At 36.4% G+C, this 19770-nt stretch overlaps 2 protein-coding genes and 1 long non-coding RNA gene across 4 annotated transcripts; 1 reads left to right on the plus strand and 2 right to left on the minus strand.

Annotated features, from left to right (window-relative positions):
* Nucleotides 1–4953: 4953 nt before the first annotated feature.
* On the plus strand, nt 4954–6381 carry LOC110107131 (uncharacterized protein At5g19025). The gene has a single exon (XM_020837301.2). The coding sequence runs from the start codon at nt 5524–5526 to the stop codon at nt 6193–6195; it is 672 nt and encodes a 223-aa protein (XP_020692960.1). The 5' UTR covers nt 4954–5523; the 3' UTR covers nt 6196–6381.
* A 6910-nt stretch (nt 6382–13291) lies between these two features.
* On the minus strand, nt 13292–14096 carry LOC114580975. The gene is made up of 2 exons (XR_003702770.1): nt 13735–14096; nt 13292–13630 (listed from the first exon to the last, which is right to left on the minus strand). It is a non-coding gene; the product is annotated as an uncharacterized LOC114580975 (long non-coding RNA).
* A 1452-nt stretch (nt 14097–15548) lies between these two features.
* LOC110107140 (myb-related protein 2) lies at nt 15549–19031 on the minus strand. Of its 2 annotated transcripts, XM_028700084.1 has the most exons (7): nt 18850–19031; nt 18552–18762; nt 18396–18472; nt 18273–18330; nt 18102–18192; nt 17937–18015; nt 15549–16317 (listed from the first exon to the last, which is right to left on the minus strand). In XM_028700084.1, the coding sequence occupies exons 2-7, from the start codon at nt 18757–18759 to the stop codon at nt 15580–15582; spliced, it is 1251 nt and encodes a 416-aa protein (XP_028555917.1). In that variant the 5' UTR covers nt 18760–18762; nt 18850–19031; the 3' UTR covers nt 15549–15579. The 2 variants fall into 2 exon arrangements, with proteins under 2 accessions (XP_028555917.1, XP_028555918.1); XM_028700085.1 differs by having other exon boundaries at nt 17946–18015; nt 18552–19029.
* Between the last annotated feature and the right edge of the window lie 739 nt (nt 19032–19770).

Genomic DNA, 19770 nt, shown 5'->3' on the forward strand with positions numbered 1-19770 from the left:
AACTATTTTTAATTCAAGAATATATATAACATATATTAATATATAATTATAGAGTATGGATCAGTTCATTGAGTCATATCTCTCATATTTTCTTTTAACCAAATGAGTCATCAATTTCTTAAGAATCATATATATTCTATCTACTTTAATAAACACATTTATTTTGATCTATTGATTGGGGACTTTAGCTACTAATCAAGAGGTATTAGATTCGAAGCTTGCATATATGATGTGCGTGTGAGTTTGCCTTAATGACTCAAATGTCACAATAAAAAATCTTCATTAATAAAAATTAAAATAATAACAACTGATATATCTACAAAAATCTACATGATTAGCACAAATTTCAAGATAGATTTTGAATTTGAAGCTATTGGAATTAAATTCAGGACCATATGAATTCTAATATCAACAAATATATAGTCGATCTATATGTCTCAATGAAACGAACCCAATATTGAAACTAAAAAAATATCCAATATGAGCCTAAAGGATAACAAATCAAACACATTAAGCATAATTGAAAACTTCAAACATTAATTAGATGACCAAATTATCTTTGAATTAAACATGCTCATAGTCGAATTTTGAGACGCTTCGAGAAAAATCGAACGAGCCCAAGATCACTCAATTCTGACATCATTAAGGCCCTTAGATGATGAATAAATGCTTTATGATCAAGGAAATCAATATGGGCCATATGATGAAATATTATGAATTTCGGTTCAAATTATCAAAATATTCATCCACAAAAGCTTAAATAGAGCTTTATTCTTCACATAAAGGGAGAAGAAGAATACATAGAAGTATATAGTGCTCTCTTGCATTTTATACCCATCACCGCCGATGATAACCCCCAATTGTTGCCTTCAACAATCATCTTCGCCTCTAAAGATCAGCATCAGAAATTGCCATGATCTCATGAATATTGAATTTAACCATGTTGTTATATATAACTGTTTTTATGTGGACACCTACTTTTTTATGTTTTCTATTGGAGAAATCATGCCCTGTTGTTAGGTGTTAGCCATCCCTTTATAGGCACTTGATTTCCATTACATTCCTCATGAAAATTAGATGTATATTTAACCTTCCTCTTTTTCAACAGTGAAGAAAAAATGATTCTTTTATCACTTACTACATATTGGAGTTTTCAACTGGGCCAAGTCCCGTGATTTTTTCCCTTTCTGGGTTTTTCACATAAATTTTTTAATGTTATTTTTATTTGTGCATATTAAATTTTTTTATAAATTGGAACATGAAATACACACTCCATCAACTCAAAATTTTTGGCATGTAATAGTTATTTGTAGATATATCATTTTGACGTCATTTGTGGGAAACTTCATTCTCAACATACTCTTCAAAAGCTGATCAAAATAAAACTAATAATAGATTTTATTGTTTTTACACTCACCAAATTAGGAATCTATCTGACAATCATGGATGTCGTAGTCATGTAAGGGGGAAGTCTCGATCTCTAACCTTAGAAACTCAAATTTATTGGATGAAAGAGCGGTAAGTACGAATTTTACACCTATTGAAAGAGGTCGATCAACAAAGCATGTTTTCACAAAATCATAGGGTTCTCTCCCCACAATATCATCAACACAATATGGGTGGACAATTTCAAGTTGCTCATAAAGAACACCCTCATCATCGCACTGATGCTCAACCTCCCCCACAATCTAATCCAAATTCCAAAAGTTGATGATGTTGCAGGCTCAACCCATCCTCCTCACAGAGCTCACTGAATGCAAAATTCTCCATCTATTATGTTGGATTTGACTAAACCTCAACTTATAAATACTCCTCATAATGTTATACAAGATGAACTACATTGTCTTAGCCAAGAAGAATTCCTAATAAGGTATAGAAATAAGTAATCCTTGACACAACTCCCAACATTCATCTCCCCTAACAAATCAAATTCTTTAGCATCCTATTCTGGTAAGATTCAAATTACCCACTATTGATCCCCATGATGGGTCATCTTATCCCTACGAGCATATTGATCATTATATGACCATCATGTTTACAGTGAACCTCTGATACACTTTTTGTCGAGTTTTTCCTTATACTCTCAATGATCAAGCTAGTACTTGGTTTTATTCTCTCTCAATAAATAAAATCCACAATTTCATTCATCTTGTGGACTTTTTGTTAAATAGTTTATTTTCAACTGCAAAATTATTAAGGATTCTTCACATCTTCAGGAATCCGCTAAAATGAAGGATAATCCTTAAAAAAGTATTTTCAAAGATTTTATTTCTAAAGCTCATCAAATTCTAGGAGTGGATCATGATCTACTATGATGTATTTTTCTTGGATGACTTTGTTCTGGATCATTTTACTCTTTGTTAAAATGAGAAATCGTTTGTTCTTAATAAGTAGATTATATATATATATATATATATATAGTTAATTAATTAAAGTGTTCGGTTTTTTAGTTATGACATAAACTTAATATGTGAAATGATAAGGTATCAAAACAAATTAATGAGTTTTAAATGTGCATTGATAAGAAAAATAATGACATTACTTGGAAAAGAATAAACTTTTGTTGAATTTTTTTCTAAGAATGTTAATTTTTTTCTAAGAATTTTTTTCCAATTATTGCAGGTCATATGACAAGTTGTTTGCAGATGCCCTTTCTGGTTCCTCCTCGTCGTATTGTTTCCCTGAGCTCCATCAAGGATCTTTTCGTGGTTTACCCTCGTTGTTGTGCCTTTTCAATTCACATTGGTTTTTTTTTCCACTCGTCGTCCGTCTCTGGACGCTATTCACAATTTTTTTCGCTCTGAAACTAAATTCTGAATTCTCTGTTATGGTGCTTGACATACACATATTCTGGTTAAACTTTCTAATGACCTAGATGATAGCCGCGTGTTCTGCCATCACTCTTATCTAGTGAATAACTGTTTCATGAAGCTCACTAAATGGTCACCACTCCTGGACATCGCTTGTGAATCTCCGATCATACCAATTTGGGTTTCCTTTCCTAATATGAGACCTCATCTTTACTCTCCCCGTATCCTCCATGCCTTAGGTTCTATGTTCGGTAGACCCTTGAAGGTTGATTTTGCCACTTCGATAGGATCTAGGCCATCCCTTATGCGTGTTTTGGTAGAGCTGGACATAACTAAAACTTATCCATCTCAAATTTGGCTTGGGCCAGAGGTTTCTGGGTATATCCAAAAGGTCCATTTCGAGGTTTTTCCTGATTTCTACGAGTCTTGTAAGCATCCGGGTCATCTTAGGGGTCACTGTGCTTCGGCTCTTCTTTCTAATTCTAATACTCTTATGGCTGGGAATGTTAAGCGTCATGCTTTGGGTGTATCCTCTTTGGTAGTTATTGAGGAAAAGGCTAGGGAGGATCCGAGTCCACTGGTTACGTCGATTTTAGGGACTATTGGATGTGAGGTTGTTACTATGGCTTTGGCAGAGGGTATTGTTGTTCAGATAAGGAAAATATTATATGTGTTGATTCTAGTGAGTGTAAGGAAGCTGCTGATATCATTTTAGATAATGTGAGCATGGATTCTAATGTTGAGGGTGTTATGAGTCCTATTCCTTGCTTGGTTTATAATGTTCCCTCCCATACTCCATCTCACCCTATTGTTGAAGAGGAGAAGTATTTTTTTTTTTTTCGATTCGGTTTTGCCTGTTTCTTTGCCTGGTAATTCGATGGGTGATTTGGCTTTTGTTAATGCTGATGTTGGCACGATTTCCAGCCTGGTTTGTCCATCCCCTGTTGCCCCTATTTTTATTGTCGTGAATTTCTCGGGTGGCTCTTTGTCCTTTGAAGTTGATGTGAGGGGACCCTTTGTTTGTGGACCCTGGCTGTGCGAGTTTAATTGTTCCTCTCTACGGTGTGAATTATGTAGCTACTCCTTTAATTAATGGTGGAGTGGAGTCTTCGGAGGCTATCTCAGTTTCCTCAACTGATGGTGGTGATGTTAACTCAGGTGGGATTGGTGTGGTTCATTGTCCTAGGGGTGGTGTAGCTTTGCTGGTTGAGGTGCCTATTTCAGTCATTCTAATGCTAATTTACAAGTGCACCTAGTTAGGAATAGTGTCCGGTGGCAATGTGATTGGTTACATGATGATTTGCTATATGAACGAGAGGATAATTTTGATGATGGTTTGAAAACTGGTTCGTTGGATACTGTTATTAGAAATCGTAAATGAAAGTAGAAAAAGAAATGATTTATTGGGCCTTATTGTGGTTTGTGGTTTTTTGGTCTTTTTACGATTTCAGCTACCTTCGTTGGGTTGGATCTAGACAATGAGGAAACAGTTTTTCTGCATGCACCTATGATGGCCTTAAGCTTCATTTAGTATAACTTTATTATTGCTTTATAAAGCAATTTTTAATGATAATAAAAAATTTTGTACTAAAACTCCGTTTTAGAAAGCAGTAAAAAACCCGTCCCAAACGAAGCCTAAATTTCTTATACATACAAATCTAAAAAGCTATATAAACAATACTAAATGAAAGTTCTCGAATAATATGAGACTAAATTAGTAAGGTGAAGTTCTAAAGCACCCAACACATATATTATATATTTTTAGTTATTTTTTATAGAACAAATAAGATTTATTTTTAAATTAATAATATTTATTTATATCGAATTATTAAATCTCATTCTTGTTGTTCTATGTTCAATCAAATTATCATAATATTGATTAAAATAATGATAAAAATATTTTAAATCTAATTAGTTATATCATTTCACCATTTTTTACATTACATTATGTTTACATTTAATAGCTAATATATTTTTAAGAAAAAAATATAATAATAATTATTAATTTATTATAATAAAAAGAAGCGGGCATTTGATTCCCCAAAAAATATAAAGTGATTAAATGATAATAATTAAAAAATAATAATTACATTAAGCCTCTTTTATGATTTTTATTATCTACCGCCACCGAACCTTTCAGCTCACTTCATTGACGCCTTCTTCTACTTTATACACGTCATTAGTACGCGACGAAATCTGTCCTTCTTGCTTCGTCGGCACTGATGAAATCGATGAAGCCTACAGCTTCCTTCCATTTGTTCTTCACCATTAAGAAGCCCAGCGGCGAGGGCGATGAGCCTCGTTACACTCTAGGTTTCATGATCCTCGCTATCCGATGTATTTCGTAGGCGGTGATCATTCCCTCACCCGTGGCTAATCGTCTCTGTTTTCAACGCTCCGTTGAATCATCGGAGCTCTGCCTTTCTAAGCAACTCCATTTTTCGATTTACGATTGGTGGATGTACTTAGATTCGAATTTGGTTGGAGTGTGTATGCTTCTGATTCTTATTGGGATCTGATGATTAGATCTTCCACAATTTGGTCGATTTTGCTCTTTTGATCTCTCTTCCTAGAGTTATCAAAGTATCTAAATTGGGAGACTAGCGTTGAAAGATCTGAATTAATTCAGGGGTATTTCTTGTTTGTGCCTTTGATTTAATTTGAAGGAGGACATTGAGGCCCTGGTCTTCATTGATTGATTTCCCAAATCCCAATGGTTGTTGATTGTCGGAGCTTGATCGAATTCTGCAGGGCTTTTGAGCACCAGGCTGCTCAAAATGCCATGGCTTCATCGGAGCAACGGAGCAGCTCCAATCTGTTTCAAAGGAAGAGGGGGAAATCCTTGAACCCTTTATCCCATCCTTTCTGCGAGCACTCTCCCTTTGCTGCCATCGATATTGTCATACTTCTTCTTGTTCTTGGAGCGCTTGGGTTTCTCTCAGTCCCCTACTTCAAGTTAATCTTTCATGAGGCCTGCGAGCTGCTTCCTTTAACCTTCGAACTGGTCGTGGAAATTATTTATGATACACCTGTAGCATATGCTGTAGGTCTAGTCGTTACATCTACTGCAATGATTGCTGCGTGGGAGATTATTGATTTTAAATCCAGAAAATGTGGGAATCCTGCTTGCAGAGGTCTGCGGAAGTCAGTTGAATTTGATATCCAGCTGGAGTCTGAAGAGTGTGTTAAGTGTTCGCCTCATGCACTTAAGGAGACAGCCTGCTCGCTAGAATTAGGGCAGGATCACAAGGAGCTGGAAGCCGAGCTGAAGAAGATGGCGCCTCCTAATGGTCGTACTGTGCTTATCTTTCGCTCACCTTGTGGGTGCCCCGCAGGCAGAATGGAGGTTTGGGGGCCTAAAAAAGTCCGTAGAATCAAGAAGTAATTACTTGTTACTTGCTAACCGGTCTTCAATTGCGCCAAAATCTATACTGAATTACAAGATTATGTATTATCTTTTTCCTTTTTCCTATTTGTTAGCTACCTAAAATAATTGGGGGTCACATCTTGTGTTGGGAATCTTGTAACTTTTACTTTCTATAAATTTTAACTCGGTATATTTCATATTCTGCGACCTTTCATTTAATTGTCTAAAAATGCATTTTGCATGATAATCTCAAACCATATGGTGCCTCAACATATTGAGATATGCTTGATTTGTCATTTTGTCTTTGTTGTTACAAAGTAGTTTATTATACGTAATTGCTTATATTTCCAGGTCTGTTGCTTATATTTACTGGTCATGTGAACTATTGATTGATGCCGTGATGTATCTTATGGTTGTAGGATAGTTCATGTTCCAGATCATGAATTGTGTTCTTACTTTTACAATCTTTAACCATACATATATTTTTGTCTTTGTTTCTTTGTATACTAATCTGTCCCTCATTTCTTGTCTCTATATTAGAATTTTAATCTTTTTTTTTTTTTTGCAAGAACTTGGAGCCCATTTTAATCAGATGACCTTATCTTGTACCTATTTATCTATCTATATGTCTGTCTATTTGTTTATTTGTCCCAGTTCTATTTCTTTATCTCTATACTTTTAATTTTTTCATTTTGTTGGGTCTTTTTTTCATTAGCAATCCATCGCCTGTGGATTATGCTTTGTAGTTGACTTTATTTATATTCGCTGTATTGATTCAATTAGGTGCATTCTACTAACTTTGGATTTGACTTATCTTTAGGTCTCCTATTCCTTCCCTGTCCTATCCATATGGTTAGTTATACATAGTCTTTTAAGTCCTTAGATTGAGAAAACTGGATTGCAGCCTAGTCTTGCCCGTTTTACTTTTGTTCTTTTGTAAACGTCTTGAATTTAGCAGTCTTCATTCAGTGATTTTACCTACTTTTAGGAGAATCAAAGCATTGCATATTTGGATTAAAAGTTCATAAATGCTTATTTGGATATTTTCAATGTGTTTAACTACGGATGTTAAATCTTGGTTTTCTGTGGTTTATATATATATATCTGTCTGTTTATTCCAGATCAGTTAATGACTATTGTGACTGACCTTTATAAATTTTCCTATTTGCCATTTTCTTGTCAAAGCCATGCCTTCAAAAGATCAGAACCCCAAAGCAGCAATTTTAATAATTGATGTAAGATATTTTGTTTGTTAACATCTTCATATTTTTGCTATTAAGTAGTTAGTTTAACTTAAGATAGCTGCAATGTTGATGATGTGGTTTCATTTGATAATAGTTTGCCATAATTTTCAATATGAAATAAAATTACTACTGTTGATGCGGTAGTAGACGTGCAACTAGGTTGTTTTCTATAATAATTTTAGTTTGTAGTATTTCACATTAGTTTTTGAGAATTTAATTTATTTTCATTGTAATTTATCTGAATCTAACTTTAAAAATAGTTAATAGGATTTTCAAGAATTATTTAGTTTCAATTATATGTTTTTTTGACTAATAGGGATTCAAGTGATTGCCTTTGAAGTATTATTAATGAAATGAATACTAATACCTCCTCCTTTTGGTAATGCACAAATCTTTAGTCTCTCTTTCACCCTCTTCTCACACGTATCGCTCTCTTCCCATGCATAACACAAAATAAAATCACCTAATTTTTAATTTTCTCTTGCCCAAAAAAGGAGGAAATTATGAAAGAAATAATTAACTAGGTCTCATCAACAAATTGACAGAATATCAAATCTTTCTACATTTTTTATATTAGAGCTAACTTTCTTGAAATAATCATGTCTAATACTCCCCTACTTTTTTACTTCCCCTCACTTGTCTTAAACCTTAAAATGCCAAAAATAAAGGGCAAAAACTCAAATATAAACCCTAACCCTATTAATGAATTGTATTTGTGTCTTAAGCCATATGAATTCTTTCTTTACCATGGTATCATTAAAAGAATGCTTGTATTTGCTCAGCAAGGAAATAAATTAAGAAAGAGAGCTTTAGCATGGCCCATCAACAAATTAACATCAAATCAAATCTTCTTCTACATCATTTTGCTTGAGCTATATCTTGAAGGTAGTTGCATGTAAACCATAGCTACCCATATCTTTCTCTTCCTCTATGAAGATTAGGTTTTGCAGTTACACTTGATTCTTATGATCAATGATAAATAATTAAGCATCTTGCTTTGCTAACCTTGAAGTTGTGTTTGAGAGTATTCTTTAGCTTAAATCACAGATCATATGAAAGTATATTGTTGAAACTATGATATATTTTGTTAATATTATCTATTGAGATGAAAAAATTGATTGAACTTCCTATTCATGCATTCTTGTGAGATTTATCTCTGTTATTAAAGTTATTTCACATGTTAACATTGATATCTACTTCGTCCCAATAAATACTAGTTGATTTTGTGTTTCCATTATTGCCATCAACATATAATTATGGGATCCTGATGTGAAACTAAATGCGATAGACAAGAATTGCTTGTTAGAAAATTAATAACTTGTGAACTTGCGTTGCTAATTTAAAAGAATGCGTTCCAAGATAGATCGTAAGAAATTTCTATGGAGGAACTAAGCAACGTCAATCAATTACCTTAGAAGCGACATGAAACCAACAAAATTAATCCAATGGATAAGTAATAAAGCAAATGGCTCTTAACAAAAATCCAAGGCTTAAGATATAGATCCTTCACCTTGAAGTCCCTCACTTTACTCTTGGATTCACTCAGTTAGCGGAAGAGGATGGCGCATAAACTCAACGATGTCACTATCACACTAGTGATGCCGAGAAGACTAGTCACCGGGGAAGAGGCCGAATTTGGGGAAGATGGTGGACACCTGTTGATGATCCAATCGTTGGCTGGAAGTTGTTCGTCGATGACGTCCACGGGGGTGGGAAGAATACGGTTCAAGTAATCCTCGACAATGTGGTCGAAGCCAAACCCAACGTCAAAGAATGGCGAACGAACGACGTCGATATCTCCTTGAAAGTCATACGCAAATCCGTGATCAAATTCCGGATCCGCCATTCATGTTCGTAATAAATGGAGAAGAGAAGAGGGAGGGGGAGGGGAGGTGGAAGTGGCAGTTTTGGGAAGAGAGGGGTTGGCCATGAGCTAGAGGGAGAGGGAAGGATTTAGAAAATTGAAAATAATTTCAGCTTCAATTGGTTTTGGAGGGAGATTAATTTGAAATTTCAAATTAATTCAATAATGGCTAGGGGTGTTAATGAAGGAGATAATTAGGGGCTGATTTGGTGGAGCTTTAATGTAATTGGGGAGAGAGAAGAAAAGGGGAGGGGGCCAGCCATATGGGGATGAGAGAGAGGGGTTTGGAGTTAAGCATGTGGGGACCACAAGGGGTTAATTAATTCAATTCAAATCTGAATTTTAGTTTCAGAATTGATTGAATTTAAAATAACTCCCAAAATTGAATTAGGATGAGAGGGGAAGTAGTTTGAATTTCAAATAGGTTGTAACTCCTTTAAATGTCTTTCCTAAACAAACAAAGCCTAATTAGGAAAGCAAATTAAGAAAGGAGAAATTGAAATTTGAAAAGGAAGAGGGCCAAGAGGGGGCCGACGGCAAGGAGGGTGGCCATGGGTGGGGCTTGGACCCGACGGCTGGCGGCAGGGAGCTGGGAGAGCCGCCGGTGGCTGGACTGGCCAAGGGAGGCCGACAGTGGAGCGGGTGGGGTGGGAAATTTTGGGGAGGAGGGGAATTTTCGGCTAAGTAGGGGAAGAAGGGATTGGGTAGGGAAAAGAAAGTTATCAAACTACAAACCTTGAACACCACTTTCGCAAGAACTCACAAAGAGATCCACAATACTATCTCCTCAAGAACTCACAAAGAGATCTTGGAAAATTTCATGAACTCACTAAGAGATCAACAAGAGAAATAAATTTTCATTCATCAATAATCATCATCATACAATGCATGAGACCTCCTATAAATAGGCCAAAATGAAACTAAAACTAAAAGACATAAATGCCCTCAGGGCTACAATATCAAATGACCATCAATAAGGGTAAAACAATAAATCTGAAAAATAAAATAAACTACTACATAAAATGACTCAAAATATAAACTCCTGATCGTGGCCGTCGATCTCCGGTGGTATATGTGTCGAAATCACTGAAGATGTCCTCATCAGATCCACTTTAATAGTATGTTGACCCTTCTTTGTAACAAAAGAAAAAAAAAATCGTACCCACCCGTCCGGCCATGAACCCGTCACATTGACGACGTGCTCCGCACAGTCTACGCACGACCCGATGTCACCTCACACACGATCCCTCTCGGCGTTAAAGAAGAGACCGAAGCCGCTTCTTCGGCCTCTTTGCTGTGGTTCGACTTCGCTCCTTTCTCGATTTTCCTGAGAGATCGAGAGTTACGACATTTGATCGGAGGCAGCGACGCGGAGCTCGCATCTGTGAAGGTAACATTCTCCCTTTTCGCGTGCTCTGCCCCTTCCAGCGACGTTCCCTTTCTCGTCGGATTGGAAGTTACAACATTTTGATCAGAAGCAAGAGCGAAACTCGCTCACTGTAGAGTCGCCTCTCCGGCTCCTGTGCTACCGATTGACTTCGCTCCATCCACGACCTTCCTTTCTTGTGGGATCGGAAGCAAGACCGGGAGCTCGCCGGCTGTAAAGGTAACTTTCATCCTTTCGCGCGCTTCCTTGCCCCCTCCGGCGACGTTTCTTTCTGTTGGATTGAAGTTGCGACATTTTGAGCCGAGCAACAACGGGAGCTCACGCTGTGAAGTTAACTTTCTCCCCTTTGCACGTTACTCCGACCAAATCCCGTAATGCCGCCAAACCCGATAGAGAGAGGGAGAAATGTTTTATTATTATTATTATTATTTTATTTTTTAATTATAATTAATTTAATTAATTATATTTATTAGTATTAATTATGTTTAATTTTAATTAAATGATTATAATTATTTTTGAAGGGAGGAAATGTTTGAACAAATTAGAACCAAACTTCCTGGTGTTCCAAAGTCTCTTCTTAGTTCTATACTTAAAAAGAAAATAGTTCTGGTGCCCGCAAACACCGGAAATAACAGATCCATTACACTGATGATCTTAAAAAGAGTTATCTACAAAGCAACAAACTTCAAAATCCAGAAAGTCCCTCCACGGTGAATGAGAAAAGGGGAGACAATATCAAGATGAGGAGATGCCTCGTAACATCAAGACGCAACGCCACCGGATCTGCAACACTTATACAAGCAGACAGAAGGCGTCTACAATCTATAACGCCCCGCCACCGGATCCACAACACTCGTACTAGCATACAGAAGGCGTCTACAAATACTTTCAAAGTATCCCTGCACGTGCACCATAGCTTGTATACACATAGGTACACGAAGGGGTATGTCAAATCAATGAAATTCCCAAACACCCGCATGGGCCTCGGCGAGCGTGTTATTGGTACACACGTGACGTCTAAGGATGCTGCGTGGGTCAATAAGTGAATTCAAGTTCGAACCTGATTCTTCTATACGGATCAATAGAAGTCGACAGGGTTCGAACTCTAAAACAAATACACGGTTGTGGTGACCAGTGTATTTGTTTTAATACATTCATATTAGGCCTTCAAGACCTACAATCAAAAGAATTCACTAAACAAAAGGCACAGCCTACAAGATATCGATCCTTGATCAACAGCTTGGTCGAGTCGACAAGGTTCAATTCAAAAATAGAAATGACCTCAAACACCCCGATGATGGCCGTGTTGAATGTATATCTTAACCGGAGGGATCCACTACAAAATTCAAAGTGCCAACCAAATGTCCAAAAATCCAAAATCTCAAAAATCTCAGATATTTAAAATTGAAATAAACCCATCAATCACTTAAAGCAAAACCCATCCACCCTCCGCAACAGTTTGCCGGGGTGGACAAATCAAAATCTACTTCTGCTCACAAAGAGCCAAATGCCTAGTCGAAAATATCACTAGGATCCATTCTCAAATAGTCTCCTGCCAGTAAGGACGTGGTACGTGTCCTCTAACTGGCGGTTTTGCCGCCAAATGGCACCGCAGGATAAACGGTTATGACCCGGGGCCCTCTGAACCGAGCGGTTTTGCAGCCAAATGGCACCACAGATAGCGGTTATGGCCAGAGCCAATATGCTCCTTAGTGGCATCAAATCATTGAGATATGAATCAATAGGATATGATCAACAGGGCATGAAGCCCTCTGTCAACTAAGGTGGATTCAAATTTGTCCCCTTAGGCAAACATCTAACCCAGGTCTACAAGGTCCCCTCGGACGAAGCAACCCATGGCTGCCGACAAGGATCCTTCTGTCAGGTTGGGTCGACTACCTCCTCTGACTAAGTAGACCAGGGACCACGATGGCCCGGGACGACGGAACCATGGGATCTTGATCGGGTCTATCATCCAGTCCCCCACCATCCGCTTTAAGTGAAAGATGGTGGAAATTTCTATTTTTAAATATCAAAATCTCCAAATTCTCCAATCCCTATGTCCATTGCTGCTACTATATGCCAGATATCACGTATTCTATACGTATATGATCGATGACTAGCCTTAATCGAAAGTTCTCTCTCGTGATCGGGAGGGGTAATTAACTATAGGGGCTTGCGCCTATAAAAAATCAGAACTCAGATAATAAAGTCCTCGCAAAATGAGGGCGAAATCTCTGGGTAGTGTCTTATCTACAAACCCATCAGCCTTCCAAAATTTACCCTGGAACTTAATGTGTTAAAACTCCCTCGTTAAAGAAAAACATAAAGCAAACAATCAGCGCGGCGGGGAGGCCGGGGTCGAATTTTCGGAGCCCACATAGTACTGATCAAATAAAAATGTATAATGCTAACAATGCTTGAAACCGAAGCCTACAAGATTTACTTAGTATTTTCAACCGGCATCAGCTAATAATAAAATAAATGTTATGAACTAGATCCCTGGTCGCATCCACCATAGAACCGAAACTTCCATGAAAAGGCCTTTGCATGTTTCTTCAAAGAAGCATCATATTTATCCCATGGTGGATGTAATACAAGACATGCATGTAATTTTTCCAACATTAATTATAGATTATTCTAGCCTTTAAGATTATTTTTAGGATTTAATTTTGCTGCTAAATGTATTTAATTTTATGCTTCTTCTATGGATATCTTTCTCGTTCTCGTCTATTGAAAGTTACCTATTCTTGATTGCTCCTTCTTTATATTACGTTCTTTCTTTTCCATGCACCTCATGAGTCTGAAGGCAACGTCTTCTTTCACTCTCTTTTACTGTGAAAGTTGAAAAACCTGATATCTATTCCTCTTGGTGAGCACAAATCATAAGTTTCTCTCTATCACTCTCTCTTCTCTGGAAATTGCTACTTTTGGTCACCCCTTGGGAAAGGAAGAAAACTGGTATTTAAAAAAATAAAAAGAAAACAAATCAATAAAGAAACTATCAACTATGGCCCATCAAAAAATTGGACTAAGATCAAATCTTCTTCTACAGTAGCTACCTTGACAAAGATGGACAAGGTGCTCTCCAATTGTGTTTCCATGATTGTGGTGACATGGAGGATGTTCATATGCAACATAGCGCATTCTTTAACTTGTTTCTCACACAAATCCAATTGGGATGTAATATTTTTGAAAATCAAAGCAATTGAAAAGCATCCAAATGATACCTAAATTAGCTGACATCTGTATAGCCACCATTATTAGCCAAAATAATTAAACGAAAAAAAGAAGCAGATATTATCAATGTTGATGCACTGTAATTTTGAGAACCATACACTGAACAAAAAAATTAACAGTTTATGTACTTCATTGAAGTTTATATAGCAATGTGTTTAGTTGTACCTTGAGTATGATTGTTAATAAATTTATCTTTTACTGAAGGCATTTCATAATCTCAGTATTTTACATTTTTATAGTAAAGACTATGAATTGGAATCCAGCGTGCAGGCCATACCAATTGACATCATGATGGCCAATACGGTACTAATAAGAAGCTGCATGCGATTCTTAATATAACTTGTAGGTCAACGGCTACATCTGCAGATTAGGTCATCCCAGAAACAATACTATTGAAGAAAAAGGTTATTCCTCAAGAGATACACAGAGTGGGCTTTATATTGTGTTTCTGTTGTTTCTGCTTCTTGTTTTATTGTCCATGCAAGAAGCGTGTGCCTACTGAAATGGGGATTGCAGGGTGAATGTGCAGTGTGCATGTGTGCTTTCTTATTTTAGGTCAAGGCATCACAAAATCTCCCTTTTTTGCACTTTCTTGTTAAGGATGACATGAATAAGTGTGCAGTGTGGGACCTATAGCAAATGATGTCATTCTGACAACTACAACACTATGTTGCACTGATACACCTATTTATGAAGGCGTGCTGTATCCGATACACCGATACACGGATATGCCTCCAATACTCCACCGATACGTGTCGGATACGCCAAAGACGTATCCAATTAAAATACTATTTAATTTCAAAAGGACACGCGTATCCGATACGCGTGTCCGTTGAAAAACAAAAAGAAATCCGAAAAAAAGACGTGTCGTATTTACTTCCGTGGTTACGAGCAAGATTCTCTCATTTCCGAGATGGATTTGAGTCTCTTGATGATATGAAAATATTAAAAATTATTAATCTTTCACTTGATGAGCATGAATTAGAAGCTATGATTTTTATTGAAGATGATATGGAAGTTCAAAGACAAACCAATGAAGAAGATAATTATATCATTCCTTCTATTGAATAGTTGAAACTTCGTGTGCTAGATAATTTATGTTTATGCTTTTGTTGTTGTACTAGACATTAAATGCTTACTTATATTTTGATATTATAAGCCACAAGGCTACAAATGATGTTGTTGTCTCTTTTTTTTTTTTGTAATTTCAAATATTATGTTTTGATTGCTTTCTTAATTTTTATGTATGATTTATAAATTATAATGTCGTGTCCGCGCCGTACCCGTATCCTGTATTTTTAAGAATTGACGTGTCCCATATCGGTATCGTGTCGTATCCGTGTCGCCGTATCCGTATCAATGCAACATAGCTACAACACTAGTAAGAAGCTAAAGGCAGCCAGGAACATGTTCCCTTTGATATGCCAACTATTTTGTATACATTCCCTTAATTTAACCGGCTTGATTGGCTTTGAAACACCATTTATGCCCTCATCAGTGGATCTCTGTCTTAATGAACTTGCACAATGAGATATTAAAATCAAATGTCCTAGATTTGAAGGCAAGTGAGATAATGGGATAGAGAGATCTCACAGTTGTTAATATTACGAAATTATGCACTGCTGCTTATCCATAGATACAATGAGTTGACGCGCTTTTCATTAGCTTCAGCTGAAGTCATTTAGATCAAACTTATTGGAATTTTTAGAAGCACTGTATTTGTCGCAGGTATTTAAATCCAATTGTGTTGTTGCAGATGGCAGCTCAAACAAAGTTGAGTTCCTTAAACTTATTTGCTGAATCTCATTTCCTTTATAACCTGCTTGCTCAAGGTAAGAATTATGTTCATCTCTTTGCCTGCGATGCGCCTCAGAAATATTACTTCCCTCTGTTGTGTCTTTTTTATTTTTTTTGCTCATTGATAAGATACTAGAGCTTCTCGAGACTGGCAAAGTGCAATGTGTTGAGTCATTCTCCCTTGATTGAGAAAATAATCTGTGGCTAGTAAGATCAGCACACAATCCAGATTGAATCTGCGCCAGCCGAGCACCTTCTTGCATTTCTTGTGCTCCTAATGATAAATTGCCGTGATAAGCTCCCATTACCATATTTGTATTATGCATTTGTTGGTCCTTTTTAGATCTTTCGGATGTGGTTAAGCAACTTTCCATTGAGCAATAAGTAATCTGGGCCGCATTTCCTTGCAGATTATGTGAACCATCAGTTTCTTCCAAACCTGGGAATGCACTGGTGAAACATTCATTCAAAATCTTTGGTTGAATTCTGGCAGTTTCAAGGCCTGCTGAACCCAAATTCTCCTTCCCAAGTGTCTCTTGAGCCTTTTCCAGCACTGATTGCAAGTACCTACCCTGAGCCTCTATCTGTCTTTGTAAGTGCCTTTGCATCTACTTTGATAGAAAAGATATTTTGGTCTAGAAACTATATTAGAATAATTTAGAATGTAATAAGAAAGAAACAAAATAAATTCCTGGTAGAACCTTTTTCAGTCCAAGAAGGGCCATGATGTATTTTTTATGATACTATTAAAGCTTTCGTATTCACAATGATGATGATATAAAGGCTTGGTGTTGTAATGATTATTTGCTTTCATTTTTTTCATTTATTGATCATGTATTAGAAACATCTGATACCTTAACATGTTGAAATTATTTTTGTCCTGCAGTTCGGAGTGAAAGCTCTCAATTGTTTTTTTAAACCCTATAATGCACAGACACGGACACGAGACACTTAATTTATTTAAAATATAGGACACTGACACGGCTTGGACGCGATATTATAATTTTTATATTTTAAAAATAGTGTATAAAAATTGAATAAGTATAATATTAAAATAAATTTAGAAATAACAAGTTATTTAATTAGAGTTTGTGTTTAAAATGATTAATATTAGGATGTCGAGAGTTGGGCATCGATGTCATCTATCAAGCATCGAGAGAGGAGACGACAATACTGTTGAGAGTCAGACATTGATATTATGCAGTAAGTATCCGACGTCAATGTCAAGAGGACGTATGTTATCGATGTTGAGAGGGCATTGGTCGTCAATGTTAAGAATATGTTGGAAAAAATATGAGCCGTCAAGTTGTGGGTGTAGAAATTGCTAGCATTCTGCATCAATGTCAAGATAGTGTCCGACTTTGATATTAAGATGGTTTTGAAATGTTGATGTTGTAATGATGTCAGACATCGATATTGAGATGACCTCAGGCATTGTTGTGAAACCAAAGTTGCAACCCACCAAAGAGAAATGAAAATGAGAATATTCAATGAATGGGATATTGAGTTTGGATAGGATATAAGAAATTTAGTATTAATATTTTAAATAAATAAACATTTTAAATACAAGAAATTATATTTAAAAAATTCATAAAATATTTAAGACACGCGTGTCGGACACGAGTGTCCAATTAATATTTAATATTTTTTAATCGGACACGTTTTCGGCATGTCCGACAAGTGTCGGATGTGTGTCGTGTAAGATATGTGTCAGACACTACACGCCTCTTTAGGGAGAAGTGTTGGTGCATTATAGATAAAATCTCTTCTCTTTGAGATAGCCCGTTAGATGCACCAAAGAACATTTTGACGAAGATGATTTCATTGTATGCTATAATATAGGCTTTGATCATTTAAGGTCATATTAAATTCCTGCCTAAGAATTTTTGTGTTTACATATGCTTGTCATTTGTATCAAGGAAGTTTGCATCACTTTATGCTTGGCTGTTATTCAATAGGAAGTTTTTTGTTGTTGTTGTTGTGGTTTATTAGAAGCAGCTTTTTAAGGGGTTTTTTTTTTTTAATGAATACAGGTTTGTGTTAAGATTTTTTTGTGGTACAAAATTCATGCCTTGCGAATGAATGGAGTCCAACATCTCTCCACAGGAACAATTTTATCAAGAGCTGATTTGGGAATTAATTCTAGTTCAGCCAAGTATTTTAAAAGAGTTTCTAACGTTAAGTGCCTTTGTTTTTCAAGTTTGATTTTGCTAAATCTATGACATACCATCATTACCTCAAATTGATCGTCTATCCTCCGTTGCACCTCCATTTGCTTCTGCAGTGCTTGATTTATCTGCATCGTTCTGAGATTTCAAAAACGTTGTTAAAGGAAAAGCTCTTCTTCATATTCATGTTGGTGATTAAATGTACGCTTTCTTTCGGTGCTTACTTTTTGCTAAAGGGGCCAACATTGATGTTATGAACAAAGGATCCACTACCTTCTGATGATGTTCTGTTCAATGCTGATGTCGGAATTTCCACTGGAAAACAATTCTTTACTGAAATCAAACATGAATTACTAGCTTTAGATATGAGCATTATTTTATCAAGCTATCATTACCATAATTTTCAGTCCCGCCATTTGTTTGAGCTTGTAGGTTCTTACTGAGTCTGTACTTCTGTAAAATCAAAGCATGAATTTAATGTATTGGATCAATTAGGACAGATCCAATCTAATAGTTACCTGAAGGTGGCTTTTAAGGTGATACAAAGTTAGTCCTGGGATTCCCATAAGCCTCAAAACTGTTTTTGGTGTAGCCGCTGTTAGATGGAAATCTTGTGTTAACTAAATGAGATTTTACTTTGATAGAGAATCTGATTTTCTCTGCCATGTACTCACTTTCAGGTCCACCAAGCTGATTCACTGCCTCTACAAATCGTTCATGGAGCTCGGGAGTCCATTTTAGCCTAGGCTTGACATCAGTTGAGAGAGTCAGTCCCGCGTCTCCTGGACCATTTCCTGTTTGCAGAAACAAATTCCTTTCTAAAGGAAAGGATTTCCTAGAAGAAATGAGTTTGCTATTGTTGTGGTCCAGATGATGGTACATGCCCTGCTCATGAAAATTCTACGGTACAGGTTAGCTAGCTATAGAAGGCGTAGATGTAAAATATAGGATAAAATCATTGATGTCTCCTACCTCACAATGTCGATCTTTCTGTTTCTATTATACTGCAAAAGCTGCTCTTTATGATAGTCCCTCTGCTTCTAGGTTGGCTTACAATTACTCCTGAAAAGCTAGGACCTCAACATATTTAGATCTGAATGCTCTGGAAAGGCTCAAGCTCTTGTCATGGTGGTTAGGTTTTTATCATGTAATCCTTATAAGACGGTTCATGGCATCTAGAATCTTAGCAACAAAATAGCAGTCTCTATCTAATTTTCTCACCATTCAGAAAAGAGATTGTCCTTATTGCTTTAGGTATCTGCGAACCCTATACTGCAACTATTATTGTCAATTCTAATGCAGATACATTCATTTGAATTCTGCACAAAGGTTCTTTATGGAACAACTTTTGCTTGTTATAAGTAGAGGAATTGATCCATTAAAAAAAAAAACTTTTTCTTTTTACGTCTTGTCCCTATTTGAGAAGAAGGAACCGTATGCTCCCGTAAGAATTTTCAGGACCTAAAAGGTGTCCTCACATGATACTTACTGGTTGCTTGAGCTATGTTGGTGCTGAACTCTGCGTGCACTACACGTGAAAACTTAGTTCTCCCATGGACTTGAAAATATGTTTTGGAAAATTTCTTAGGAAACCCTAATGAGGAACTGGATGATATATGTTATTAAAATTAGAAAAAGGGAAAATCCTATTTTTTAGCTGTTAAAAAAATTATTAAAATTCGAAAAAGTGTAGAGTTTAGATTATGCAATATGACAGAATAGCTTGGAAAAAACTAAAATTATCTTGTTAATTGTAACAAAGTTGAAGTTTGTTTGGTCTGAATGCATACTGGAGCAGAATAATAACAAGAGCTGTAAACAAAAGCGAACATTATTTTGTAAATTGATTGAATACCTGAGGAAGGAATGGAATATGATACAAGCATGCAATTC

Source organism: Dendrobium catenatum, unplaced genomic scaffold (genome assembly GCF_001605985.2).
Source record: "Dendrobium catenatum unplaced genomic scaffold, ASM160598v2 fragScaff_scaffold_1448, whole genome shotgun sequence".
Taxonomy (NCBI): Eukaryota; Viridiplantae; Streptophyta; class Magnoliopsida; order Asparagales; family Orchidaceae; genus Dendrobium; species Dendrobium catenatum.